The sequence below is a fragment of the Triplophysa rosa genome, linkage group LG15, assembly GCF_024868665.1.
Source record: "Triplophysa rosa linkage group LG15, Trosa_1v2, whole genome shotgun sequence".
Classification (NCBI taxonomy): domain Eukaryota; kingdom Metazoa; phylum Chordata; class Actinopteri; order Cypriniformes; family Nemacheilidae; genus Triplophysa; species Triplophysa rosa.
Window position 1 is genome coordinate 2,528,369 of NC_079904.1, and position 27,553 is coordinate 2,555,921.

A 27,553-nucleotide genomic window follows, 5' to 3' on the forward strand; every position below is an offset into this window, starting at 1 on the left:
CATTTTTCTTTATTTTTCCCTTCTTTTTTTCTTTGTTAATAAGAGACATGCGAGACCACTGAAAGGGAAGCAGAAAGAGCAATATGCATAATGTTAAAGGAGTCGATAGATTTTTTGCCACCATGTTCAGGATCACATTTTTAACAATACCACAAAATACAAGCTGTTATTCAGCTAGTCACACACTTAGACACTGTGTAACACATTGCACAGTACAACACAAAATCACCTGATACAGTTACAAGTACCTACAGGTACAAAAGTGCATGAAATCGTTTATAAGCATGTCTTTCAAATGAACAACAATACTTTTAACATCTGGAAGCAACACATCTGGTACACAGGTGACTCCAGTGGATATTAGGATCACATTACATTGTATGTCTTTATCATTTTTTCACACAGCATTCACCATATTCTGAAGTGTTGAACCCATATTTGAAACACTTTGCATTAGGTTTTTTTGGGTAAGGTGTTTCACATCATTGACATATTCCCCTTTTTCATAATTTCATCAAGATTTCTTTGGCAGCGTTAGTCTTGCTCAAGCCCTCTTTGTTGCTCTCATGTTTCTCCAAATCTGCACCGTTGAAGCTGAAAACAGGCACAGTGTTGCTGCTGCTGCTACAGGTGGGGCTACATGTCAGAGAGGTGATAGGTTCTAACCCGCCTCCCATTGACATGTACAGGGTTTCCCATTCGCTCAAACCCAGAGAGCTCGTGAGATCGATATCCGGCACCAACAGATCCATGTCATCACTGCTGTCAATCACATCGCTTATGTCTTCCATGGATACATCCCTCATATCAATGTAAGGTTCCACCTCAACGGCTCCCAGTTCTGCACTGGAACACAGCAGGACATCAGAGTCCCCGAAAATCGCAGTGCAGGGGGGTTCGGCTTGCTGGGGGGTGGTGGGCACCTGGTTAGGTTCTGGGGTGGTGTCTGGGGAGTGAGGGGGTGTCTGGTCCTCCTGGGCTTGAATTTTCTCTTCTGTTTCTCCTTCTGTGTCCTCTGTGATTTTACAGCGGGGTTTGTGAGCAGAAAGAATGAGCTCCAGACTTTTTTTCTCCTTTAACAGACTGGCGATCTCGGACTTCAGAGCTGCTTTGTCTTCCTCAAGACTGTCGGTTTCCTGAAAACACGTAGTGTTTAACAACGTCATGCAGAAATCTCAAAGGTTATCGGAACATAATCACATGCGTTGATTTGTAAACTTACTGCTTGGAGACTGTTGGTCAGTTCTCGTCTGCGATTTCGACACTTGGCCGCTGCAAGTTTGTTCCTCTCTCTTCTGATTCGCTTCCTCTCCTCTTCCTCTGGTGAAAGCTAAACCACACACACGCACATACATGTTATAGATTGCTGAATGTGAAATCTTTGAGAAAATGGTAATCTCTTGCATAAAAGAAATTTAGAAAACCTTCAAAAATGCATATTTACCTGCTCTTTCGTCCCCTTTTTCCTGCACGTGAAAGTCTTTCGAGTAGCCTTCGAGTCTTTGGAGCGAGATGTGCTCTGTGGTCTTTCATGTCTCGCAGCGCTGCAGGGTGACACTGAAGAGATGTCCGTCGACAGGACCATCCACTTCAGGTCTGGAGCTGAAGCTACAGCAGTGACCGTGGGAACAAAGGGATCATCGGCTGCCTCTGTGTTTAAACACTCGTCCTTCTCAACACCTGCCTTCTAAAACAGTGCACAGAAAAATATGTGGTCATTTGACATGCTCATAAACAGTATGCTCATGCACAATCTTTTTCACACAATTTCAATCAAGAGGGTGTTGTTCAAGAATCATTAGATCATAACCAAAAATTATTAATTGAAGCAAAATGAAATAGTCCAGTTATCATGCAATTCATTTTTACCTGCGTATCCTTCATCTGAGGGTCTGATGCGTGCAGCTCTTCTTCTGCAGACACCTGAGAAACACTCCGACACGCGGATACGTTTTTAGGCATCATTCCTGGCAGACCACACAAAGAGATGACGAGAGCGAGATTAATGTGTGACTAATGTCACCGATTGCAGGTTTTGCGGTATTTTTTCAAATCTAGATTTTGGTCACTACGCAAGAAGGCATCAGCCATCAGCGCTGCTTCTTTTTATAGTGAGGCAGATTTTTATGAATGAAAACTGTGAGACGAGACTGTACCACTGATCCGGAGGGGAGACGGTCAACACGAGCCGACTGCATTTCACATATTTCCCTGCTTTTAACATTTTAATTTATTTCGTAAAATCTGACAGTGCCAACCGTATGCGTAACCTCATCTTTGTGGTAGGTAATTATGTTAAAGCGTTCACATGAATGAATAACATACGTCATTTTACGTGCTTTGTTTGCAGTCTGTGTATATCCTGATATCATTTGCATATTACAGAGATAAACAGTTTAATATCCCGAATGCAGTGAGCTCAAGAAACATATTATTAAGACAAGATGTGCATTTGATATCATCAATAGAAAAGAAGGTGGTATTTAGGAAACGCAAAAATAAAAACTAGCTGATGACAAAAAGGGCAACACGATATGTGATAACAAGCAAAGGAATGTTGTGATAGTTCAACGACGCCCTTGCTATTAAAAGATGTTTTTTTTCTCGCATCCATTGTCAATTACAATGATGGATCTCCCACTCAAAGCGCTCCAGCAACAACCCTGTCGCTAATGTGAGCAGCCAATCAGAGAGCAGCGTGTCCTGACCATATTTGGCGTATCCGGTGTGGAGCCCGTGGCTGCAGCGCTACTGCGGCACAACCTATTTTTATCATATCATGCTTAATTCAATGACATTCTTATGACGATATCTTCACCAAGTAGCCCAAATTAGCGAAGTGTGTGTTTTTCATTACAGGTGTTTATTTCATATCTGCTGGGAAACGTTTCTTATTATTTTCTTGTGAGGCGCATGCAACATCACGCTTTTTTATAATTTTCTAATATAGCCTACACTTGGGCTGGAATAAAACTCTGTTGTTCGTATCCAAGACCTGTGTGAAAATGTCTATTCATAGTCCAGATGAGGTAATCCCGCTTGCACATGAAGGCGAGGGGCCTCCCTGCTGTCAGCGGTCCAAGTGTTTCCCGGCAGATCCGCCCCTGGCTTCTGATCTGTGTGTGTCCTCATGGACGGAAAGGGGCGTTATGCAAATAATAAGCTAACGGTCAACGCAAATGCATTGAACAAGTATTGTCGGTAAACTGTCAAGAATATTAGCCTACAAACACAATTTATTGTGTAAACGTGTCAACCTTGCTTACACTGGCAACCACATCTAAATATATTTTTCAGTAAAATACATATTATAAGATTGTTCCGTCTTCCTCATAGTTTATTCTTATGTTTATTTACTGTTGGTAACAGACGTCTGTTGTTTACAGGTGAAACAGATTTGCACAGGTTCAGGTTGCAGTGACGTCAGTGGGAGAGGCGTCGCTCAGACAACGCGGAAGATCAAACAAAACACGCGCAGAAAAGTGGAGCAGTGAACGTGACGTAACATGGGAACGCTGATAGAGCTGTTTTTAGCTGTTAATTAATAACAAAGGTCATCTGTTTGAGTAATGTTTACCTAATCGTGGAAACATATTGAAATAGCCATGACTGAAAATATAGGCCTATAAAGAACATTTTAGATAAACCTCATAAAACACATAGTGTCGAAAGGTATGACGAATAACCCAAAGGGCGAGTATAGGTGTTTAAATAAACATTATATTGTTGTGTTCCATTTATTTGTCTCTTAAAATCGAATTTACACCATAGCCTGTGTTTATTTCATAACTTGTTTAATGACGCAACGCTAGGATCTTAAAGACAAACTCAGCATCCTCAAAACCTGCTGAGGCGGTTATTCACACTTCCAGCCTACGTGTTTGTAGGTTACAGTTCGGCCATATATTACGCCCTATGAGCCTATACGCAAAGGTACGAACACTGCCTAAGGCCGTGAATGTTGTCTGTGGTTTGTAGAAAGTATGAACCGTGACAACAGTAAACTCTGTTTGAAGGTGAAGTGAAACAAACAATTTTGCATCACAACAAATAAGATGTAGCTAATTTGATCAATTACGTGTATATAAAATGCTATAAGGTTCTAACAAGAAATACAATCGTAGTAGTTTCCAAAGAGTATCCAAAGCAGACTTTATTTTGTTTTTGACAACACTGTTTCTCGAAGTATTCTCGAAGTATCTTTACATAATGCTCTACACTGCACAGAGTATTTCCCATCAGCGCTCCGCCTGTTCAGGATGTATTCCATATAAGGTAAATGACGTCTTGGGATACCCTGCTATGGAACTTCGTGCATTCAGTCCTGTTTTTGCTAAACTCTTCATCTATGAACTATATTTATAATCTTTTCAGAACGTTTTAAGACCTTTGACATAATATGTCTTTTAAACCGTTACATTTTATTGTGGAAAATGTCGTTTTTAATGTTTAAACGCAATCGCTGGAACATAGTCGCCACGCCTTCCCTTGACGTCATTCGGAGAACCCAATAAATACTGCGCCAGGCGCAGAAGCTCACCAGTCAAACTTTGGATACGGACAGAGAGAAGAGCAAAAGACGAACAGGGAACTAACCAACTGCAGTTATTTGAACACGCTTTTCTGGATATTGTAGTACTGGATAGATTTTGCTTCTCGACATTTGACAGGATGATGTTTACCAACCTTAACGCCGACTGTGACGCGTCTTCTCGGTGCAGCACGGCGTCACCGAGCAGCGATAGTCTCGCGTATTACCCCGTCAGCCAGACTCAGGTATATATAACTCTTATTGATATTTAATTCATTCACAAATGTAGAGTTACTCATTCACCAATTATGTTTGAATTGTAGTTGAATTGTTTTTCGAAGAAATTCAAGTAGTCAATGCACCTTAAGAATAGGCTATACGAGCATTATCATATACTCGTTTGTTCAGTAGATTAAACGTGAATTTTTGTTGTTGTTGCGTTTTTAGGAGTTCACAGATCTGAGTGTCTCAAGTGCCTCTTTCGTGCCAACCGTCACGGCGATCTCTTCATGCCCGGACCTGCAGTGGATGGTTCAGCCCATGGTTTCATCTGTGGCGCCATCCAACGGCGAAACTCGGTCCTACAACCCGAGCCCTTACTCAAAAATGAGAGTCACTGGAACAAAAACCCTAGGTTCAAACAAGAGATCCAGAGCTGAACAGGTAAATAATGCATTGATTTGATAGTTTAAGAGATTATTCTGTATTCTTCATATTTTTTATATGTGACTATGCAGGAGGTAAAATGTTCATATTATTTCTTGTGTAGGTTTCACCTGAGGAGGATGAAAAGAAAAGGGTCCGCCGTGAAAGAAACAAGATGGCTGCAGCAAAATGCCGCAACAGAAGGAGAGAACTCACTGATACTCTGCAGGCTGTAAGTGTCCCTCACATCTTTGCTTTCTCAAATTCTTTACAGACCAAAGTATCTACAGAATGCCAGTGTAGTGTCTATCAAACAATCTGACAGTCCTCCTCTTTGCTCCAACAGGAAACTGACACACTTGAGGAAGAGAAATCCGCCATTCAAAATGACATTGCTAAGCTGCTCAAAGAGAAGGAGAGGTTGGAGTTCATCCTCGCTGCGCACAAACCCATCTGCAAGATCCCCTCCGAGATGGTCGTCAGCTTTCCAGAGCAGTCGGTTTCTCCCATCGCCTCCAAATCGGTCCCTGAGATTCACAGCGTTACTACCTCAGGAGTGTCAACGCCAAACGAACCAGTCACAACCTCTTCCAGTACCTCGCCGTTTTCCAGCACACCCTCCACCGACAGCTTCAACTCCACGGTGAGGATCTCCGACCTGGAGCCCACCCTTGAAGAGTCTCTGGAGCTCTTGGCCAAAGCAGACCTCGAGACCGCTCGCTCGGTGCCTGACGTGGACCTGTCCAGTTCTCTGTACGCTCAAGACTGGGAGCCACTCTACACGTCGGCTAACAACGACATGGAGCCCCTTTGCACACCTGTTGTCACCTGCACCCCGGCCTGCACTACCTACACGTCTTCCTTTATGTTCACCTACCCAGAAAATGATGTGTTCCCCACCTGCGGGCTGGTTCATCGAAGGGGCAGCAGCAGCAACGAGCACTCGTCTGATTCCCTGAATTCCCCAACCCTCCTCACTCTTTGAGAGTCCACTATAGACTATTAGCATTCGAATTCTGACAACTTGATATAAAATGGCAACGCAAGGCTATGGAACTGACTCTATCAAGCAATCATCATTGCTTCCTATATTTATCGAAACCATACATGCCCGCCAAATGTAGCAAGATAAGCATGGATAAACTAATTTTACATTAATGATCTATGTTAAGTTAAACTAATAATAGAGTCTTGAGTTTATTGGTGCTAGATTAAATTGTTGTATTAGTGTTCCGAGCAATAGAGAATTAACTTGTTTTGCCTCTATGGTTGATTTTGAATGTGTGAACTTTATTAACTTAAATGTGTGCTGCCTCACCATTGCATTAAATGGTCTCTAATGTCCAAGTATGAAGTTTTCTGTGAAAACGTAGTCCTTTTCATTTCTGGGATTTATTTTTGTACTGAAATGTGTGAACGTGCAAATCATTTGCAAAACTAGACAATAAATATTTAACGTACTATATCTGTTTGTTGCATTTGTTTTACCTTGATCACGACTGACTTTAGACTTCAAAATGTCAATTGCATATCAGTCTACAGTGTGACAAAACTTGCTATTGATGTTTAAGAGCTCTCCGATGTGTGTTTAGGATTTTCCTGTTTCTACGTTAATCGAATTTACCAAAAGGCTAAGTCAAATGATTCTGTAAATGAACATGATTGGGGTTTTAAAATGAGCCATGATTTAAAGCTGCAATCGTTGGTATTATTTCCTTTAACAAATATTGCAGCCGTATGAAATTACTGAGGAAATGACGTTGTTTATGTGCGTAAGAGATGGTGATGCAATCACATATTGCACCTTGGTCACTTCCTTCCCTTTTCATTCTATCACAGTTACACCCATTTGAAGAAAGAGGGAGCAGCTGTAAAACTTCATCAGCTGCTTCTCTTCACCCTCCCTCATAGCCACAGATTTGTAGTTTCAGATGCTCCATTTTGTTATTCAATTGCTTATTCAGGTGAAAACTATGCCTTCAGTTGCATAGAATACAAAAGGAAATGAGGCAGAGACATATTAAAGGAACAGAATGAAAATCAGATGCTAAAGAGATGAAAGAAAAAACTGATAGAGGTTATGTTCAAAATTACCACTTTTAATCACACAGCCAGTCAGAGACAGTTGTGGCCATGACGTGAAATGACGTGGAATGTAATAATTCTCTGTCTAATAATACAATTGGCAGACCCCTGAGAGAGGCAGAGACAGAAATAGCAGGTGCGCTGCCTTCACCATCAGCATCAACAGCAGTAAAATTAGAACACGGTGACGCCAACCTGCGTTGATGCTGAAGCCCAGGGGAGAAAACAGGCAGCCAACGTATGCTGGAGAAGAGAAAAAATAGGAGAAAAAGGGAAAAAAGAGAGAGAATTCAAGATAAAGATAGACCATAATGCATTGCTGCCTCACTAAAGATGGATAGACACAGCTGGACTGCCACCATTTCCTACATCAGCTATATGAAAATGATCTAACCGAGCCATGAGCAGAAGAGATTTTTAAGAGAAAAAACACTTTGCATTCATTATTCTAGACCATGTGTGTGTGTGTGTGTGTGTCTTTTTTAAAAATGGTGAACTTCTGATTTGAGATTACAAACATTTTGTGTTGCATTTAATCTTTAGTCTTTTTCTTATTACTCTTTGTTATTATTCTTTACAAATTTTCTATACAGTTTTATAAGTTATATATTAGATTTATCTTTCTAGTCATTACATTGTAGGCTACATTATGTTGGGTGCTGCATTTGTATTGTCTTCACAAGTAGATATAAGTTTCCAGTGGTCTCATTCTCAAGGTTCGTAAGGTCACATGACAATGTTGTGAAGTAGTAATTTTCCACTGTCTTTGTTTGTATAATAACACCTGCTCAATGTGTTTTTATTCAGACAGAGTTAGAATGAGCGATGGAACTTTGGAGTTCAAGATGGCATCTAAACACAACTATGATTTTGTCCATAATAAACTATGCTCATTTTATAATATCATCACTTCGTCTCCTGCCTGCTCCTGCATCTTAGACATAAGTCGGATAGTTCTATCTATATTTTTTGGTTTATGAAAAAGATTTGAACAACTCTACGGTATCATTGTGGATCAATATCAAGATAGTATAATAGTTTAATATAATCAGATCTATCCAGAGTTAGATGATTTAGGTTATGGGTTATGTTTTCTATAGAGAACCCACTATGTAAGCAGTAAGAGGGAGGTTAATGTTGTAAAAAAAAAAAACATTCTCCCAGATATCATCTATAGGAAAATTAAGACATAGGAAAAGACTTTCTTTCTTCTGCAGAACACAAAAGAAGATATTTTGAAAAATGTTGGTAACTGAAAAACCGCGGTACCCATTGACTTTTATTGTACAGACACAAAACCAATGCAAGTCATTTTCATTTTTAGGTGAACTATTCCTTCAACCCCTTAAGATTCACAGCCCTTTTTGAGCCTACATGAAATGCACTGTTGGAACTTCAATGGCTATAATGAATTCTCATGAATTCTTTGGAATACATACCTAAAGTTGATCTCGTTTGAAAGAAAAAAGGGCAAGATTATTGCTGAAAAAATCACAATATAAAATAAAACAAACAAAGTTATTTTAGGTTACGTTTATTGCAATAAAAATATAAAAGTTTTTCTTTGAAAAAATAATACATACAAAATATCAGCCCAAAAATGTTATATGTCAAAGTCCCAAGTGTCACCCAAGTGTTGTATCTATTTTGGTCTTCTTGATACACCAAATTATGACGTGTCAGTGAGTCTTTTAGCTTCTGTACCACAAAAATCCACTAGGGGGCCCCTTTGTTTTTCATTGGTATAAAGGGATACTTCACCCGAAAATGAAAATTCTGTCTACATTTACTCACAGTTGAGTTGTTCCAAATGTGTATACATTTCTTTGTTCTGATTAACACAGAGAAAGATATTTGGAATAATGCTTATAACAAACAGATCTCAACACTTTGCAGTTCTTTTTTCAATTTTTACCATCAAAATTAATCAAATGAAAATTGGTTTCAAACTTTCATTTTCAATGTTCATGGTCACTTCACAAATGGATAATTGTCTCTCAGTTTCATTTTCAATTATACGTGTTTGGGTAATTGCTTCAGAATTTCAGATTTTCGAACAAACACAAAAATTACTGTTTTTTCTAATTTTACATTTATGTGCTTGCGCTTGCAGCTGGATCGTACCATTATCGCCGGTGGTAGGGGTTTACAGTGCGTACTACTGTTTATATCAGATCACCGTTACCTTTGCACGTTAACCACATTGTCTGGACAATGAGTGAGTGGAGTGCGCTTGATTCATATGAAAGTGTGATCCGTCGGTTGGTAGAATGTCCATCTAGAAAACATGTCGCTTTCACGGTTAATGTGTATAGCCTAATTATTATGAGACGTCATATTTATGGAGGACTAAACCTGCAAAAATTATAAATAAATAAATGTATAAATAAATAAATATATAAACGAATAAATGTAATAATATGAAAATAAATACAGGAATGAATGGTTTGATAAAACAAAATAATTCGTTTTAGCTATTATTGATCTTAGCTTTAACTTTTCTTTTCATTTTTAAATTGATTTATTATTTTTTGTGTCCCTTTTTAATTATTTATAATTATTATTATTTTTTATTTTTTTATTATTTTATTTATCATTTCCTTGTATTTTTACATTTATTTATTTATACGTTTATTTATTTTTATATTTATTTATTATCGCATGTATTTATTTCCACTTTTATTTATTTATTCTTGAATTTATTCTTACTTTTCTGTGTCTTGTATGATAATTAGATGGGTTGGTCTTGCCTACTATTGGTTCAGCGTAGATTGAAGCGTTTGATCGATTACTCTTGACTTGTTTTGGACTAACGTCACGTCACTCACTGATCGTTTGCTTCGTGTATAACGTTAAGTAACTATGGCGGGCGCACAATTAGCTAGAGAGTTACAGCATTTAGCCAATGAAGTCGATAACCATGCATCAAATGACTGTGTGTCATTCAGATTAGATGCATTTATTGATGATTTATTACAGATTGACGGCGAGATAAATGTTCTTCAAAATCTGTGCGAGTCAGGGGGTGCTAAGGTGGTGACCAAGCTCCGGTTACAGGTCCTCTGCCAAAGAGTGCATGAACGACCTCAGCAGATTCGTCGATTCTGAAAGCACAAGACGACTTGATATTAAGATGTCTAATAAACACAGACTTTCTTGTTACATGATTTTGACATTCTTGTTAAGATTGCAAATTATTGGTATGATCGCCCGTAACGGCTGAAGCGAGGTGAAAAAATAAATAAAGCGATTTGACACGGGATTCGTACCCATACAATAATAAAGCGAGGCAGCGTGTCACTACGGTAACAATCACACTAAGCTATTTCGCAATGCTAGCTGCTGCAGATCTTTGCAATAATATCAAGTTGTCACACAACAATATGCAGCTGGATGAATCAAGGGAATATGCCAGTTTTAAATTGTGACCTCTGTGTTATTAATCTCTTATGGAATGTAGTTTACGAGTACCGTTTAGTAACCACGTCTTTTTAGAAGGAATGGTTTCCATTTGATGGCCCCTGTAGTGAAAGAACGATGCTCATTACTACCGTGTTAACTTGTGACTTAAATTCACTATGTCTCAATTCATTTACATTATGTTACATTAAATCTTTACGCTTTTTCTAACCGAAAGGCTGCTTATAACTATCACTTTGACAAAGCGTTAGCTTGCGACTTCGGTTTACAAGCTCATCTGTGTAGTTAAACCTTATTACATTTTGTGCTTTATGATTTTCACCAGTTGAACTGTAACGCCACCATAGCATAGCACCCTCTGACTCGCACAGACTTTGAATGTGCTGCAAAGAGGCTAACAACCGAGGGAGAACTTTGTCATTTATCTCGCCGTCAATCTGTAATAAATCATCAATAAGTGCATCTAATCTGAATGACACACAGTCATTTGATGCATGGTTATCGACTTCATTGGCTAAATGCTGTAACTCTCTAGCTAATTGTGCGCCCGCCATAGTTACTTAACGTTATACACGAAGCAAACGATCAGTGAGTGACGTGACGTTAGTCCAAAACAAGTCAAGAGTAATCGATCAAACGCTTCAATCTACGCTGAACCAATAGTAGGCAAGACCAACCCATCTAATTATCATACAAGACACAGAAAAGTAAGAATAAATTCAAGAATAAATAAATAAAAGTGGAAATAAATACATGCGATAATAAATAAATATAAAAATAAATAAACGTATAAATAAATAAATGTAAAAATAAAAGGAAATGATAAATAAAATAATCTAAAAATAAATAATAATTTAAAATAATTTAAAAATGGACACAAAAAATAATAAATCAATTTAAAAAATGAAAAGAAAAGTTAAAGCTAAGATCAATAATAGCTAAAACGAATTATTTTGTTTTATCAAACCATTCATTCCTTTATTTATTTTCATATTATTACATTTATTCGTTTATATATTTATTTATTTATACATTTATTTATTTATAATTTTTGCAGGTTTAGTCCTCCATACATATTATCCCTTTATAACAAGAAAATATATCATTTAAATGCCATATTATCCCAGGGACGTCATTTCCACAGGGGACAGGGGGAACATGCTCCCTCACTTTCCAAAATCATTTTCAAATGTGTTTGTAATGATTATTTTAACCACACGCCGTCATCGCCGCACGGAGATGTAGCCTACTAGGAACGAGCAGGACACAAAGAGTCTGCCTGTCAATGCGCGCGTTGCGTGCACACTAAAAAAAGATCACTGAAAGATTGTTTTCAATCACGTGGTTTTTATATGAATTGAATAGAAACCTGTTTTTATATGGTCGTTGTTTCGGTAGGCTATAAGCTGTTTCCTTGTAATGGACTTCTGTGGGGAAGAAACGCGCAACGCGTGATTTATTACTTTTTTTTGTTTAATAAGGACTCGTTTTTTTAACAGCAGTTAGTGTTTATAACAAGGCTTGACATGACAACTGTACGTTAAACCTCGTTAAGCATTTTAGAAAGTCATCCTCGTCTCCTTCCGACCGCAGATTCAGGTTTACAAGCCCAGTTTTCCTCCGTTTCTCAGTCAATACTCGCATTTCCCCCTTCATGAACATCCACTTTTGCTACACAATAAAAACACATTTTGGTTTAATAAATTTAAACAATCAAAAATAACGCAAAATATAGGTATTTTGAATTTGTGATAGGATTCAAATCAAAAACATTTCTCCCCATTTTGTGTCCCCCCACTTCTCAAACCAAAGTTACACTTGTATTATCCCGTCAAAACTAGAAAATATATTGTTTTAACGACATATGATCTCGTTATTATGACATAATAAAATGTATGTGGCAGCAATACGCCACTGTACGTAATATCTCGGGCTGCGACTGATACAAGTTATCCATCACTTCTACTTTTTGTGCGTGCACTCACTGCACTTGCTGCCCGGCCGTTCCCAATGACATACAGATCCGCAGCATTACCATCTACTGACTAAAACCAAAACGGCAACCGATGTCGAATAGATTAATGATTACAGACCAGACAGTAGTGTTAGTAAAAATATATTTAATACATGTGTAATACATAAGGGAGATAAATATGATTAGATAAACCGTAGGCCTTTCATAACGCGACAGCGGTGTGGGTCCGTGGGCGGCTGTAGACTACACCCCTACCACCGGCGATAATGGTACGATCCAGCTGCAAGCGCAAGCACATAAATGTAAAATTAGAAAAACCAGTAATTTTTGTGTTTGTTCGAAAATCTGAAATTCTGAAGCAATTACCCAAACACGTATAATTGAAAATGAAACTGACAGACACTTATATAATTCATTTATTCGTTTTTGTTTTCAAAACAGAAAAACGAATAAACCGTTCATTTTTTACATATTCCACCGTATACGAGACTAATTTTGGGGTTGTTTTCCTCAATATTTCTTTAAGTGCATCAAATTAATATACAACAAAACCAAAACGAAACATCAAGTATTTTTCTCAACAAAGCGCATTTTAGTCCACCGGAAGTTCAGCTGCACTGCCGCCTCTGGCGACGAGAGGTGGTAGCACAAGACCACTCTCTGAATTATACATATGTTTTCAGTGGTGTGTGCCACTAAATCCGTAAACATCCATACAGACACATAGGTAGACATTTCTGTGCAATGTAGAAGTATACACGCAGTTAATGAAACGGTGTTTTACGTGCAATTAATAATTATATCCTCCAGATAATACACTATCTATTTTTATACAACTTTTCATGTAAATTATATTTCATTCATTCTGCTGTATATAGCACATACCTTGTACTATAATAGTCTATTTTTATTTTTTACTTGTACATATTTACATACACGCATAGTTTACTCTCTATAGCTTTATCTTATGTTTATTGAATTGTATTTCTTAAATGTTTTATACCCATAGGCCCTTATTTAAGTCATCTGTGTACTGTATTCTATTGTGTTATGGTCTCTGTGTACTGTTGTTGCTGTTTCTGTGTTCTGGATGCTCCTGTCACCAAAACAAATTCCTTGTATGTGCAAACATACTTGGCAATAAAGCTCTTTCTGATTCTGATAACAGAATGTTGCCAGTTTCCGCATAAGCATGAAATCGACAAGTTAAAGCGTGAACTGGAAGTGAACAGTTAAAACACTTAAAACTGCGACTGATTCTGATAAAATAAAGAATGTGTGTGTGCGTGCGCGGGCGGGTGCATACATGCTTGCAAAGCTGACAGCAAGGGAGGTTTAACCATAGCCCCCATTTAAATTCATAGTGAGAGCAGCTCGTTTTGCACGTCTGAAACAAGTTTGCACCTTTGTTTGCACTAAAAATGTGAAAGTTCATGAAAATGTTAAACATAAAAGACTAAACATTTCTATACAACTCTACATGTATGATAGCTGTTTACAAAAATAAGCTGAGTTAATCAAAACCTGTCCTTATCATTGCATATTACATTATAGGCTAGCTGAGTTTGGTAAAAAGTTATAACTACTAAGAGATTGTACAAATAAGCAAAGTGAGTGTCTAAAATAAAGGTTTGTTAGGAATGAGAATCACCAGAGACTGCTCTCACTCTCGTCACGGTCTGTTTGAACTGTTGCCATCTGGCAGGCGTTACAGATCAGCCAAAACATACACTAGCCGATTTAGAGACAGTTTCTATCCCAGGACAATACATATCCTAAACAGTTATCTACAGTAAATGTTCAAATGTGACTCTGCTATCTCACTGCACTTTAAGATCTCCCTTATCTGGTCTATTACCTTGTTGCTCATTTTACAGTGATTAGTCAAAATGCTGTTTTTCCAATTTTTTGCACTTTTTTCAGAATCAGAATCAGAAGAGATTTATTGCCAAGTGTGCTTTCACACACAGGGAATTTTCTTTGATGTTGGAAGCTACAGACATTCAACACAATGACAATACAAATGTAATAAGATTTACAGCGTAAAAGATTCTAAAATATGCATATATAAAATAAAACACTATTGTACAGAAAATGGGGGATAATAACATATAAGAGACATTGTACAGGGTAGTAGAAAATACATATTAACAGATTGTATGTACACTTGTGCAAATGGATAATGTAGTAGAGGTAGTGTTATATACAGTACATGTATAAATGAAATGTACATATAATAAGGCACAATAGTGCACACTATAGTGGAAGTGGAATATTGCTCTTAAGGAGCAGTTATCTGTTTAGGAGGGAGATTGCCTGGGGGAAGAAGCTACTTCTGTGTCTGGAAGTCCTGGTGTTTGGTGCTCTGAAGCGCCGGCCAGAGGGCATTTTTGTCGTATTATATTACAAATATTTATTTATGTTTTGTGTTACCGGTGCTCTAAGAATTTCGTTGTTTGCTTTGCCTGCAATGACAATAAAAGCTATTCATTCATTCATATTCAGGTATGCGAATGTAAAGGTTAACCGGTCATAGTGACCCATGATAAAAGAAGAAGTAAAGTGAAGAAATAGTTTTTATAATATACAGTCTGCTTGATCAACATGTAATGTCTCATACACACCACTCACTACATTTTATTAAGAATAAAAAAACAATAGAACCCTACCCAAAACACAATAGAAAATGTAATGGATTTATTAGTTATAATAGGAATTTAGTTTTGGTTTTAATGCATAAAAACCCAAAGGTTCATAATGGTACTTACAAGGAAACCCATTACATTTTCTATTGTGTTTTGGGCGGAGTTTTTGTAATAGAATGTAACGTGCAATGAAAAGTACAGGTTTTTTATTAACTCATCTTATTTTTATAAACATAGCATCATGTATGTCTTTCTACATACAGTATAAAATATAAAAGACAAAACAGTTCTACATACAACAATTGTATGTAGAAGTGTTCAAAAATTGCACTTTGTTTGCACTGTTCGTAAAAATGTTAACATAAAAGACAAAACACTTCTACATACAAAGTGCAAACTAAGTGCAATTTTTGAACACATTAAAGTGCAAGACGCGCCTCTCTCACTATCCATTTTAACGGTGGCTATGGTGACCTCCCCCGCTGTCAGATACATCGCTGCCACGAGCATTGACGCATGCGCGTGCGCGTCCATATAGGTCCATTCTTTATTTCATTAACTGCGTGTATACTTCTACATTGCACAGAAATGTCTACCTATGTGTCTGTATGGTTGTTTACGGATTTAGTGGCACACACCACTGAAAACATATGTATAATTCAGAGAGTGGTCTTGTGCTACCACCTCTCGTCGCCAGAGGCGGCAGTGCAGCTGAACTTCCGGTGGACTAAAATGCGCTTTGTTAAGAAAAATACTTGATGTTTCGTTTTGGTTTTGTTGTATATTAATTTGATGCACTTAAAGAAATATTGAGGAAAACAACCCAAAAATTAGTCTCGTATACGGTGGAATATGTAAAAAATGAACGGTTTATTCGTTTTTCTGTTTTGAAAACAAAAACGAATAAATGAATTATCCGAAGGTACACGGACCCATTAACTCCCATAGTAGGAAAATTTACTTTTGTTCTGTTGAACACAAAGACATTTTGAAGAATGTAGGACAGCAAACAGTTCTGGGGCACTTTTGACTACCATTGTTTATTTCCTACTATGGTAGTCAATAGGTGTTGAGATCTGTTTGGTTATAAGCATTATTCCAAACATCTTTCTCTGTGTTCATCAGAACAACTCGAAGGTGAGTAAATTATAGAATGAATTTTCACTTTTGGGTGAAGTATCCCATTTAACACTTGATCTGACGACATTTGACCACAATACAGACATTAAGATGCTTTTTCACTTTTTTTCACTTTTCAAATAAACAGACACAATGAAAAAATACAAAAGCACAGAAACATGTAAACAAAACATTATAAAAAACATGACATGTGTATCAAACTATATTTTTGATGCACACTCATTTTTTAATAAATTATCATTTATGAATCAATAACTCTTCCTACATAAATTATTTTACAAAACATTGATCAAATATGTGTTCTAGAGTCTTAGACCTTTCCAACGATACAATGTTTTTCATGATATGATAAAAAGTATTGAAGTAAAATAGGCGTTCCTCAGGCTGTACTTATTTTTACATTTACATGATACATAGACTATACAGCTTTTGATTTAAAAATGTATTAGTAAATGTTGAAAATAACATTAAGAAATGTTAGTTCCTGTTAAATAATAATATTAAAACGAATGTTAACAAATGGAACTTTCTATTAAAGTGTTTAATGTAGTACACCATAGGGCTGTCGCAGAGACCACGACCTGCCAGCTAATTCATTGATATCTGTGAAGTAATAGGGATGCTTTATGCGTAATGTTTTTAAAAAACCTTTACATTAACAAAATATATATTACAAAAATAAAAATGACAACGTTTTTATTAAAAAAAACGGTGTTCTAAGGAGCACTGTTTTACTCACGCATCTCCACAAGGTGGCCCTCAAGATTACGAGAAGCATCAGAATCAGTGCGCATGCGCTGTGCGAAGGCGCAGGCGCAGGCGCAGTGGGTTGAGTGTCCGGGGCCTGCAGCAGTGGAGCGATCGGCTCGTCATGGCGCGGTTCGGTGTGTTGTTGCTCCCGCTTTTACTATCGTTCGTCGTTCAGTCCGTCGTGTCGATCTCGTTCTACCTGCCGGTGCGCAGCAGAAAGTGTTTGCGGGAGGAGATTCACAAAGACGTGCTCGTTACCGGAGAATACGAGATCAGCGAGCAGCCGAACACGAAAACCAACCTGAAGGTGACGTCACTACAACTCTACGGGATTAACCATATTAAAATAAAAGCAAAGAGTCACTAAAGCTAAAATCAACTATGCATACACGTTCATACTGAGTGTTCGGTTAAATCGCGATGATTTTAACGAATCTTTTGGTTTTAAATCGAGGCCGTATGCTAGCGCTACATGGCGCTTCCTGGTTGGACGGTCGTTTTATGACACATATAATGTGTCTATGTAGCTTTAAGTAACGGTCAGCTGATTAAATAAATGTAGTTAATCTGATTAAATTGAGTTTTGTTGTTATTTTGCAGTTTTGAATTTGTTTAAGGGGTCTATGTGGATATGTTTCAGTGTTTTTTCCGGATCTCATTGAATGGGATTGTAACACGTCAGTCTTTTACACACACAGGCATTGGACAGAACTCTTTACATTTTAGTATCAGCTCTTAATGTTTGTGTTTACCATGTGTTGTAGGCATTTACTAAATATGAAGTATTTTACTCAATGTTGTTAGATTACTGATTCCTCTGGACACACCCTCTACTCGAAAGAAGATGCAACCAAAGGCAAGTTCGCCTTCACCACAGAGGATTATGACATGTTTGAGGTGTGCTTCGAAAGCAAGTCTCAAATGGGTGAGTATATCTGCAGAATAACTCCTTCTTATAAAGCAAGTCTTTCTTGAGTCTTTTAAAACTTTAGTTTTGAAAAGGAGAGGTGTTTTATATAGGCAACTTGGCTAACATATGTTAAGCAGAAAGTGTTATAGCATGTAGGTATGGGGTGATGTTAAATAAATAAATATCATAGGATAATGTATACATTCATTCAGAGACATGTTTTTGATGAAAAAAATCAGATTTTTTAAGTTCCTTACTTATTTTTCCCTGTTTTTTAGGAACTGGAAGAGTTCCAGACCAGCAGATCAACTTAGACATGAAACATGGTGTTGAGGCCAAAAATTATGAAGAGGTTTGTAGATATTTGTTGGTCTTGATTGATATTTTAATTAGTTTTAGAATGACAATTAAAAAGTATTTTGGTAGTTTTTAAGTTTTTCGGTATTTGAAATGTTGTGAATCACTTCTTCGTTAATTGCTTAGAATCATTCTGATGACGTCGCTTTGTTCAGATTGCCAAGGTAGAAAAACTGAAGCCCCTGGAGGTGGAGCTCCGTCGGCTAGAGGATCTGTCGGAGTCCATCGTGAATGATTTCGCTTACATGAAGAAGAGAGAGGAGGAGATGAGAGACACGAATGGTAAGATTCAACATTGAAATGTAGATTGATGAGGATGTCAGGATGATTTGAAATGTCATTTTTATGAAAAAATTTTGTACGTCTTGTAAACACAGCGGAAACATCAGCGATCAGTTGTGTAATCAAAGACACTTTGACCTGCTAGTTTTGTTATCTGGACCAGGATCTGTTTTATGCGTTTTCTGATTTTCCATTTGTCGTGTCTTACAGAATCCACCAACACACGTGTGCTGTACTTCAGCATCTTCTCCATGTGCTGTCTCATTGGTCTGGCCACGTGGCAGGTGTTCTACCTGCGTCGTTTCTTTAAGGCCAAGAAGCTCATTGAGTAAATCCTGCTTGAACAATCAGGGACAGAGAACTACTTCCTGACATCACAACCTTCGGCCCCTGACATTTGCTCTGCCTCGGCAATTGCTTCCGGTTGCCACAGGCAACTTGAAGTTCATCGGAAGTGGACGTGCATCAGGGAATTCTCTGGGAATGATTGATGCTTGGCGGCCAAATTTGTCTTTTCAGTGCGTTTTTGATACAAGATCGCTCAGTATAATTTGGGGGGGGGAAACGCAAAGTTTTTGTTCTTTTTTTGCAATGTATTTATATAAAATAACAGCACAAGCCCCTGTAACAGCTAAGAGACGTGCAACCGCTCTGTGAGAGAAACTAAAAACATTCTTTGTGGTCATCGGATGTGTGTGTTAATAATTACTCTTGATTCAGTGCTTATATTGTACTGCTTTAATCTGTTTTGGATTCTTAGATTTTTTTGACTGATTATCGTTATTTGAAAAGAATGATTGTGTCAGCCTTTGCATACAAAGTTTTCACAAACCGATTGTTGACTGATGTGTTTGACTGTCTATTCTTTGTTAAAATGACTAGTGTTTGGAATTGCAAAGCCATTTTAAAATTCAAAATGAAGTCCCACACCCTGCAATTGAAGCGAGTAAAAGCACATCAGCGCTTAAAGCTGTCATACATCGTTCTAACTTTAGGAAAGGGATTTACTTAGTTTTTTTTATCTGTTTTATTTTGTGTGGTTGCATCTCTTTTTAGTGTGTGTGTAGAATGTAGCTTATGGGAAAGGTTGAGTTGATCTATGATTTTCTTTTTTTGTTGTTAGTTATTGGTTTCTCCACAGATTGAAATAAACATTCAGTTTAACAGAATTTGCATTGGTCTTGCGGTTAAAGCTAATGAAAAATGGCATTGCTGGTCCCGTTATTCTAATAATATTAAAGATTTGCCTATGGGTTCTACCTGTATTGTGACAAAATTCAGACCGTGCAATAACTGCGGTTAGTATTCCTCTTCATTTGTAATGTATGGAATAGTGGTTACACATATTTGGGGTGGAAGGTTAGGATTTGGTTTATTCCCGGATGTTTTGGTCCAGTGTTAAATCATTTTCAACAGCAATGTTTTTTCTCTGAATAATATTTGGTGGGAGTTGATTTCAGTAAAATCATTGGCTTGTCATTCAATAAAAATTATTACTAAAGTAGTTTGAGTTTGTTTGTTAATGATTAGAGTTTTAATATGAACAAAAATCTATATTACAGCACCATTAAGGCATTTTAGAAGAATATTAATATTAATTAATTAATCTGAAACAACTATTATAAATTAAAGAACATGTCCAATTACTCATTAGAATAAATAATACATTAATGTTAAAAATGTCAATAAACAGCGATTAAACCTAAAATTAATACACCCCTATATATTTTAGTTATTTTTAATATAGACATTACTATTCAAAAGCTTATTGACACTTAGGCTTAAATGGTTCTCTAACTGCAATCCCATCAAAACTGCGTAAAAACACAAACCTAACACTGGAAAACATGTTGTGACTAAAAATATTCAAAATAAATTAAACGGTCTGTCGCTTTTTATCAAACACCTTTTGATCATTTTTCCATTTGTTCAAACAGCTTATTCAGAAGAAGTCATCCATTAAAAAAAAGTTTCAGTCAACTGACCCTACGATTCTACACAGTCCGCTGTCCTACTCGAGGGGTAAATTATTATAGCGTTTAAACGAACATGTTTACCTTTTTGAGTAAAGGTACATTTTGCAAAGTAATTGTTAAAATGACTGAATGGAAGACCGACGGCTGGCAGCGCTGTTAAAGAAGCGCATCGCGTGAGTCAATCGACGTCATGTGGTGTTGCGCAGATTGATTACAGTATGACATCAAAGTATCGCGAGAGTGACTAGAAAGCTTAGGTTTTGGCACGCTCTCGTGATACTTTGAGGTCATACGGCCATCGGTCAAGGCAAGGCCGCAGCCGAACACGCTTGTAATAACCCGGACGAGCTTTGCGTATTTAGTTCCGTGAGTCAAGTGAACACCAGTTTGCATCAGCGGGGTTTTTTTACATTATTGAAGATGCCAGGAGGAGATAAAGAGACGGATCTGTCCGAGCGCATTGAAGCGTTTCTGGCGGAGCTAAAGCGATGCGGCAGCGGCACGGGATCTCTCCGGGGCTCCGCGGAAACTGCCCGAGAAACGACCGCTTTACTCCGCAGAATCACCGCGCAGGCCCGCTGGAGCAGCGCTGGTGAGTTACAACCATAACACGGGGAACCCATAGAGATCAGAAGAATGTTCTGGACACGGGAAACCAGAACCAGGATCTAGATGGTTAAAACCAGAGATCGTACAGCAGTCTTAGACATCTGAGATCAGAAGCCTGGCGATGTTCTAGACATGACAAACTAGAACCCACAGCAGTTCTGAAATCAGATGCCAACTGTTGATCTGTCAAAAACCAGAACCTTATTTTTGATATTTAATCCTGCTGGAACCCATATCTGCTGTTCCAGCCACAAGTAACCAGAACCTTACAGCTGCTGTGGACACTAGAGATCATCCTTCTGATGTTCTTGAAGCTTGAGAGGAGAACCCACCTGACATTCATCAATCCATGTGCATAATAATGTAGAGAAGACAGTTTTGCGCGTTTCTTCTGGCTGTGGAAGATCTTGACGGTTCTAGTGTCATTTTCCAGGTGAGCTGATGGAGATCATACGGAAAGAGGGCAGACGCATGACAGCAGCGCAGCCATCAGAAACCACCGTCGGGAACATGGTCCGCAGGGTGCTGAAAATAATCCGCGAAGAATATGCGAGGTGAGTCTTGCACATGGTCTGCGTCAACGTTTCCCAATGCATTGAACTACATGGCCGAGCGTCTCAACCCTGTCCTGGAGAACTGCACTTGTTGGATGGCTCCCTTATCAGATACGTCCCAATTCAGATCTTGGAATCTCCACTAATGAGTTCACTCAGGTGTTAGATGAGCGATACACCCAAAAGGTTCCAGGACATGATTGAGAACTGGTTTACAAGATGCCTTGTGACGACAGATGCGCTGAAGCCCCACTCACTGGAAAGAAATCATAGATGAGATCTTTTTAGTATCGCAGTTATTTCTCCTAGACATCGATGAGATGAAATGAAGTCTCTTGGCGTTTCAAATATTTGTTTATAATTCCAGCTGTAGTTTTTTTCTCTGAGTGTAGATCTTGTATCATTTCTCAGGTCGAGAGGCAGCAGTGAGGAGACGGATCAGCAGGAGTCGTTGCACAAGCTCCTGACGTCCGGAGGATCCAGCGAGGACAACTTCAGACAACACTTCGCCCATCTCAAAGCCAATGTCATCGAAGCCATCAATGAACTGCTGACAGAACTGGGTGAGAATCCAGACACGCGCAATAGCTTGTTTTCAGAAGAGTGCGTGTTGTGATTCGTGTGTGTTTCTTTAGAGGGAACCACAGACAACATCTCCATGCAGGCTCTGGAACACATCCACTCGAATGAAGTCATCATGACTATCGGATGCTCCAGAACAGTGGAGGCTTTCCTTAAAGATGCAGCGCGGAAGCGCAAATTTCACGTTATCGTTGCGGAATGCGCGCCCTTCTGTCAGGTCAGTGCTTTTTTATTGTAATAAAAAGTTGATTTGACTAAAACCTCTTAAAACTGGCAACTGCAGAATAGACGGCTTTGAGTTAAACCGACATGCTTTAGATGTTAAAATAATGTTTAATTATTGTTAGGAAGAGGGTGAACATATTTCAAGTTTTATGCGGTTAGTTTTGAGTCTTTTTTCTAAGATGCATTTGTCTCCTGTTGTCCATCAGGGACACGAAATTGCCACAAGTCTTTCCAAAGAGGACATCGAGACGACAGTCATACCAGATGCTGCCATCTTTGCTGTGATGTCACGANGTACAAGGTATGTGCTATATACAGCAGAATGAATGAAATATAATTTACATGAAAAGTTGTATAAAAATAGATAGTGTATTATCTGGAGGATATAATTATTAATTGCACGTAAAACACCGTTTCATTAACTGCGTGTATACTTCTACATTGCACAGAAATGTCTACCTATGTGTCTGTATGGTTGTTTACGGATTTAGTGGCACACACCACTGAAAACATATGTATAATTCAGAGAGTGGTCTTGTGCTACCACCTCTCGTCGCCAGAGGCGGCAGTGCAGCTGAACTTCCGGTGGACTAAAATGCGCTTTGTTAAGAAAAATACTTGATGTTTCGTTTTGGTTTTGTTGTATATTAATTTGATGCACTTAAAGAAATATTGAGGAAAACAACCCAAAAATTAGTCTCGTATACGGTGGAATATGTAAAAAATGAACGGTTTATTCGTTTTTCTGTTTTGAAAACAAAAACGAATAAATGAATTATCCGAAGGTACACGGACCCATTAACTCCCATAGTAGGAAAATTTACTTTTGTTCTGTTGAACACAAAGACATTTTGAAGAATGTAGGACAGCAAACAGTTCTGGGGCACTTTTGACTACCATTGTTTATTTCCTACTATGGTAGTCAATAGGTGTTGAGATCTGTTTGGTTATAAGCATTATTCCAAACATCTTTCTCTGTGTTCATCAGAACAACTCGAAGGTGAGTAAATTATAGAATGAATTTTCACTTTTGGGTGAAGTATCCCATTTAACACTTGATCTGACGACATTTGACCACAATACAGACATTAAGATGCTTTTTCACTTTTTTTCACTTTTCAAATAAACAGACACAATGAAAAAATACAAAAGCACAGAAACATGTAAACAAAACATTATAAAAAACATGACATGTGTATCAAACTATATTTTTGATGCACACTCATTTTTTAATAAATTATCATTTATGAATCAATAACTCTTCCTACATAAATTATTTTACAAAACATTGATCAAATATGTGTTCTAGAGTCTTAGACCTTTCCAACGATACAATGTTTTTCATGATATGATAAAAAGTATTGAAGTAAAATAGGCGTTCCTCAGGCTGTACTTATTTTTACATTTACATGATACATAGACTATACAGCTTTTGATTTAAAAATGTATTAGTAAATGTTGAAAATAACATTAAGAAATGTTAGTTCCTGTTAAATAATAATATTAAAACGAATGTTAACAAATGGAACTTTCTATTAAAGTGTTTAATGTAGTACACCATAGGGCTGTCGCAGAGACCACGACCTGCCAGCTAATTCATTGATATCTGTGAAGTAATAGGGATGCTTTATGCGTAATGTTTTTAAAAAACCTTTACATTAACAAAATATATATTACAAAAATAAAAATGACAACGTTTTTATTAAAAAAAACGGTGTTCTAAGGAGCACTGTTTTACTCACGCATCTCCACAAGGTGGCCCTCAAGATTACGAGAAGCATCAGAATCAGTGCGCATGCGCTGTGCGAAGGCGCAGGCGCAGGCGCAGTGGGTTGAGTGTCCGGGGCCTGCAGCAGTGGAGCGATCGGCTCGTCATGGCGCGGTTCGGTGTGTTGTTGCTCCCGCTTTTACTATCGTTCGTCGTTCAGTCCGTCGTGTCGATCTCGTTCTACCTGCCGGTGCGCAGCAGAAAGTGTTTGCGGGAGGAGATTCACAAAGACGTGCTCGTTACCGGAGAATACGAGATCAGCGAGCAGCCGAACACGAAAACCAACCTGAAGGTGACGTCACTACAACTCTACGGGATTAACCATATTAAAATAAAAGCAAAGAGTCACTAAAGCTAAAATCAACTATGCAAACACGTTCAGACTGAGTGTTCGGTTAAATCGCGATGATTTTAACGAATCTTTTGGTTTTAAATCGAGGCCGTATGCTAGCGCTACATGGCGCTTCCTGGTTGGACGGTCGTTTTATGACACATATAATGTGTCTATGTAGCTTTAAGTAACGGTCAGCTGATTAAATAAATGTAGTTAATCTGATTAAATTGAGTTTTGTTGTTATTTTGCAGTTTTGAATTTGTTTAAGGGGTCTATGTGGATATGTTTCAGTGTTTTTTCCGGATCTCATTGAATGGGATTGTAACACGTCAGTCTTTTACACACACAGGCATTGGACAGAACTCTTTACATTTTAGTATCAGCTCTTAATGTTTGTGTTTACCATGTGTTGTAGGCATTTACTAAATATGAAGTATTTTACTCAATGTTGTTAGATTACTGATTCCTCTGGACACACCCTCTACTCGAAAGAAGATGCAACCAAAGGCAAGTTCGCCTTCACCACAGAGGATTATGACATGTTTGAGGTGTGCTTCGAAAGCAAGTCTCAAATGGGTGAGTATATCTGCAGAATAACTCCTTCTTATAAAGCAAGTCTTTCTTGAGTCTTTTAAAACTTTAGTTTTGAAAAGGAGAGGTGTTTTATATAGGCAACTTGGCTAACATATGTTAAGCAGAAAGTGTTATAGCATGTAGGTATGGGGTGATGTTAAATAAATAAATATCATAGGATAATGTATACATTCATTCAGAGACATGTTTTTGATGAAAAAAATCAGATTTTTTAAGTTCCTTACTTATTTTTCCCTGTTTTTTAGGAACTGGAAGAGTTCCAGACCAGCAGATCAACTTAGACATGAAACATGGTGTTGAGGCCAAAAATTATGAAGAGGTTTGTAGATATTTGTTGGTCTTGATTGATATTTTAATTAGTTTTAGAATGACAATTAAAAAGTATTTTGGTAGTTTTTAAGTTTTTCGGTATTTGAAATGTTGTGAATCACTTCTTCGTTAATTGCTTAGAATCATTCTGATGACGTCGCTTTGTTCAGATTGCCAAGGTAGAAAAACTGAAGCCCCTGGAGGTGGAGCTCCGTCGGCTAGAGGATCTGTCGGAGTCCATCGTGAATGATTTCGCTTACATGAAGAAGAGAGAGGAGGAGATGAGAGACACGAATGGTAAGATTCAACATTGAAATGTAGATTGATGAGGATGTCAGGATGATTTGAAATGTCATTTTTATGAAAAAATTTTGTACGTCTTGTAAACACAGCGGAAACATCAGCGATCAGTTGTGTAATCAAAGACACTTTGACCTGCTAGTTTTGTTATCTGGACCAGGATCTGTTTTATGCGTTTTCTGATTTTCCATTTGTCGTGTCTTACAGAATCCACCAACACACGTGTGCTGTACTTCAGCATCTTCTCCATGTGCTGTCTCATTGGTCTGGCCACGTGGCAGGTGTTCTACCTGCGTCGTTTCTTTAAGGCCAAGAAGCTCATTGAGTAAATCCTGCTTGAACAATCAGGGACAGAGAACTACTTCCTGACATCACAACCTTCGGCCCCTGACATTTGCTCTGCCTCGGCAATTGCTTCCGGTTGCCACAGGCAACTTGAAGTTCATCGGAAGTGGACGTGCATCAGGGAATTCTCTGGGAATGATTGATGCTTGGCGGCCAAATTTGTCTTTTCAGTGCGTTTTTGATACAAGATCGCTCAGTATAATTTGGGGGGGGGAAACGCAAAGTTTTTGTTCTTTTTTTGCAATGTATTTATATAAAATAACAGCACAAGCCCCTGTAACAGCTAAGAGACGTGCAACCGCTCTGTGAGAGAAACTAAAAACATTCTTTGTGGTCATCGGATGTGTGTGTTAATAATTACTCTTGATTCAGTGCTTATATTGTACTGCTTTAATCTGTTTTGGATTCTTAGATTTTTTTGACTGATTATCGTTATTTGAAAAGAATGATTGTGTCAGCCTTTGCATACAAAGTTTTCACAAACCGATTGTTGACTGATGTGTTTGACTGTCTATTCTTTGTTAAAATGACTAGTGTTTGGAATTGCAAAGCCATTTTAAAATTCAAAATGAAGTCCCACACCCTGCAATTGAAGCGAGTAAAAGCACATCAGCGCTTAAAGCTGTCATACATCGTTCTAACTTTAGGAAAGGGATTTACTTAGTTTTTTTTATCTGTTTTATTTTGTGTGGTTGCATCTCTTTTTAGTGTGTGTGTAGAATGTAGCTTATGGGAAAGGTTGAGTTGATCTATGATTTTCTTTTTTTGTTGTTAGTTATTGGTTTCTCCACAGATTGAAATAAACATTCAGTTTAACAGAATTTGCATTGGTCTTGCGGTTAAAGCTAATGAAAAATGGCATTGCTGGTCCCGTTATTCTAATAATATTAAAGATTTGCCTATGGGTTCTACCTGTATTGTGACAAAATTCAGACCGTGCAATAACTGCGGTTAGTATTCCTCTTCATTTGTAATGTATGGAATAGTGGTTACACATATTTGGGGTGGAAGGTTAGGATTTGGTTTATTCCCGGATGTTTTGGTCCAGTGTTAAATCATTTTCAACAGCAATGTTTTTTCTCTGAATAATATTTGGTGGGAGTTGATTTCAGTAAAATCATTGGCTTGTCATTCAATAAAAATTATTACTAAAGTAGTTTGAGTTTGTTTGTTAATGATTAGAGTTTTAATATGAACAAAAATCTATATTACAGCAC

At 37.8% G+C, this 27,553-nt stretch overlaps 5 protein-coding genes across 5 annotated transcripts; 4 read left to right on the forward strand and 1 right to left on the reverse strand.

Annotated features, from left to right (window-relative positions):
* On the reverse strand, positions 1 to 2,885 carry si:ch211-153j24.3 (protein c-Fos). The gene is made up of 4 exons (XM_057353677.1): positions 1,870 to 2,885; positions 1,445 to 1,687; positions 1,223 to 1,330; positions 1 to 1,136 (listed from the first exon to the last, which is right to left on the reverse strand). Exons 1-4 carry the CDS (start codon positions 1,963 to 1,965, stop codon positions 504 to 506), a joined length of 1,080 nt encoding a protein of 359 aa, XP_057209660.1. The 5' UTR covers positions 1,966 to 2,885; the 3' UTR covers positions 1 to 503.
* Positions 2,886 to 4,529: 1,644 nt separating this feature from the next.
* Positions 4,530 to 6,641, forward strand: fosab (v-fos FBJ murine osteosarcoma viral oncogene homolog Ab). The gene is made up of 4 exons (XM_057353678.1): positions 4,530 to 4,776; positions 4,979 to 5,194; positions 5,301 to 5,408; positions 5,523 to 6,641. Exons 1-4 carry the CDS (start codon positions 4,672 to 4,674, stop codon positions 6,159 to 6,161), a joined length of 1,068 nt encoding a protein of 355 aa, XP_057209661.1. The 5' UTR covers positions 4,530 to 4,671; the 3' UTR covers positions 6,162 to 6,641.
* Positions 6,642 to 17,250: 10,609 nt separating this feature from the next.
* tmed10 (transmembrane p24 trafficking protein 10) lies at positions 17,251 to 20,244 on the forward strand. The gene is made up of 5 exons (XM_057353752.1): positions 17,251 to 17,498; positions 17,996 to 18,116; positions 18,380 to 18,453; positions 18,614 to 18,740; positions 18,951 to 20,244. Exons 1-5 carry the CDS (start codon positions 17,313 to 17,315, stop codon positions 19,070 to 19,072), a joined length of 630 nt encoding a protein of 209 aa, XP_057209735.1. The 5' UTR covers positions 17,251 to 17,312; the 3' UTR covers positions 19,073 to 20,244.
* An 826-nt stretch (positions 20,245 to 21,070) lies between these two features.
* On the forward strand, positions 21,071 to 24,003 carry LOC130566025 (translation initiation factor eIF-2B subunit beta-like). Its single transcript, XM_057353229.1, has 6 exons — positions 21,071 to 21,308; positions 21,759 to 21,879; positions 22,291 to 22,442; positions 22,515 to 22,678; positions 22,893 to 22,980; positions 23,996 to 24,003. The coding sequence occupies exons 1-6, from the start codon at positions 21,137 to 21,139 to the stop codon at positions 24,001 to 24,003; spliced, it is 705 nt and encodes a 234-aa protein (XP_057209212.1). The 5' UTR covers positions 21,071 to 21,136.
* A 495-nt stretch (positions 24,004 to 24,498) lies between these two features.
* Positions 24,499 to 27,492, forward strand: LOC130565771 (transmembrane emp24 domain-containing protein 10-like). Its single transcript, XM_057352829.1, has 5 exons — positions 24,499 to 24,746; positions 25,244 to 25,364; positions 25,628 to 25,701; positions 25,862 to 25,988; positions 26,199 to 27,492. Exons 1-5 carry the CDS (start codon positions 24,561 to 24,563, stop codon positions 26,318 to 26,320), a joined length of 630 nt encoding a protein of 209 aa, XP_057208812.1. The 5' UTR covers positions 24,499 to 24,560; the 3' UTR covers positions 26,321 to 27,492.
* Positions 27,493 to 27,553: the final 61 nt, after the last annotated feature.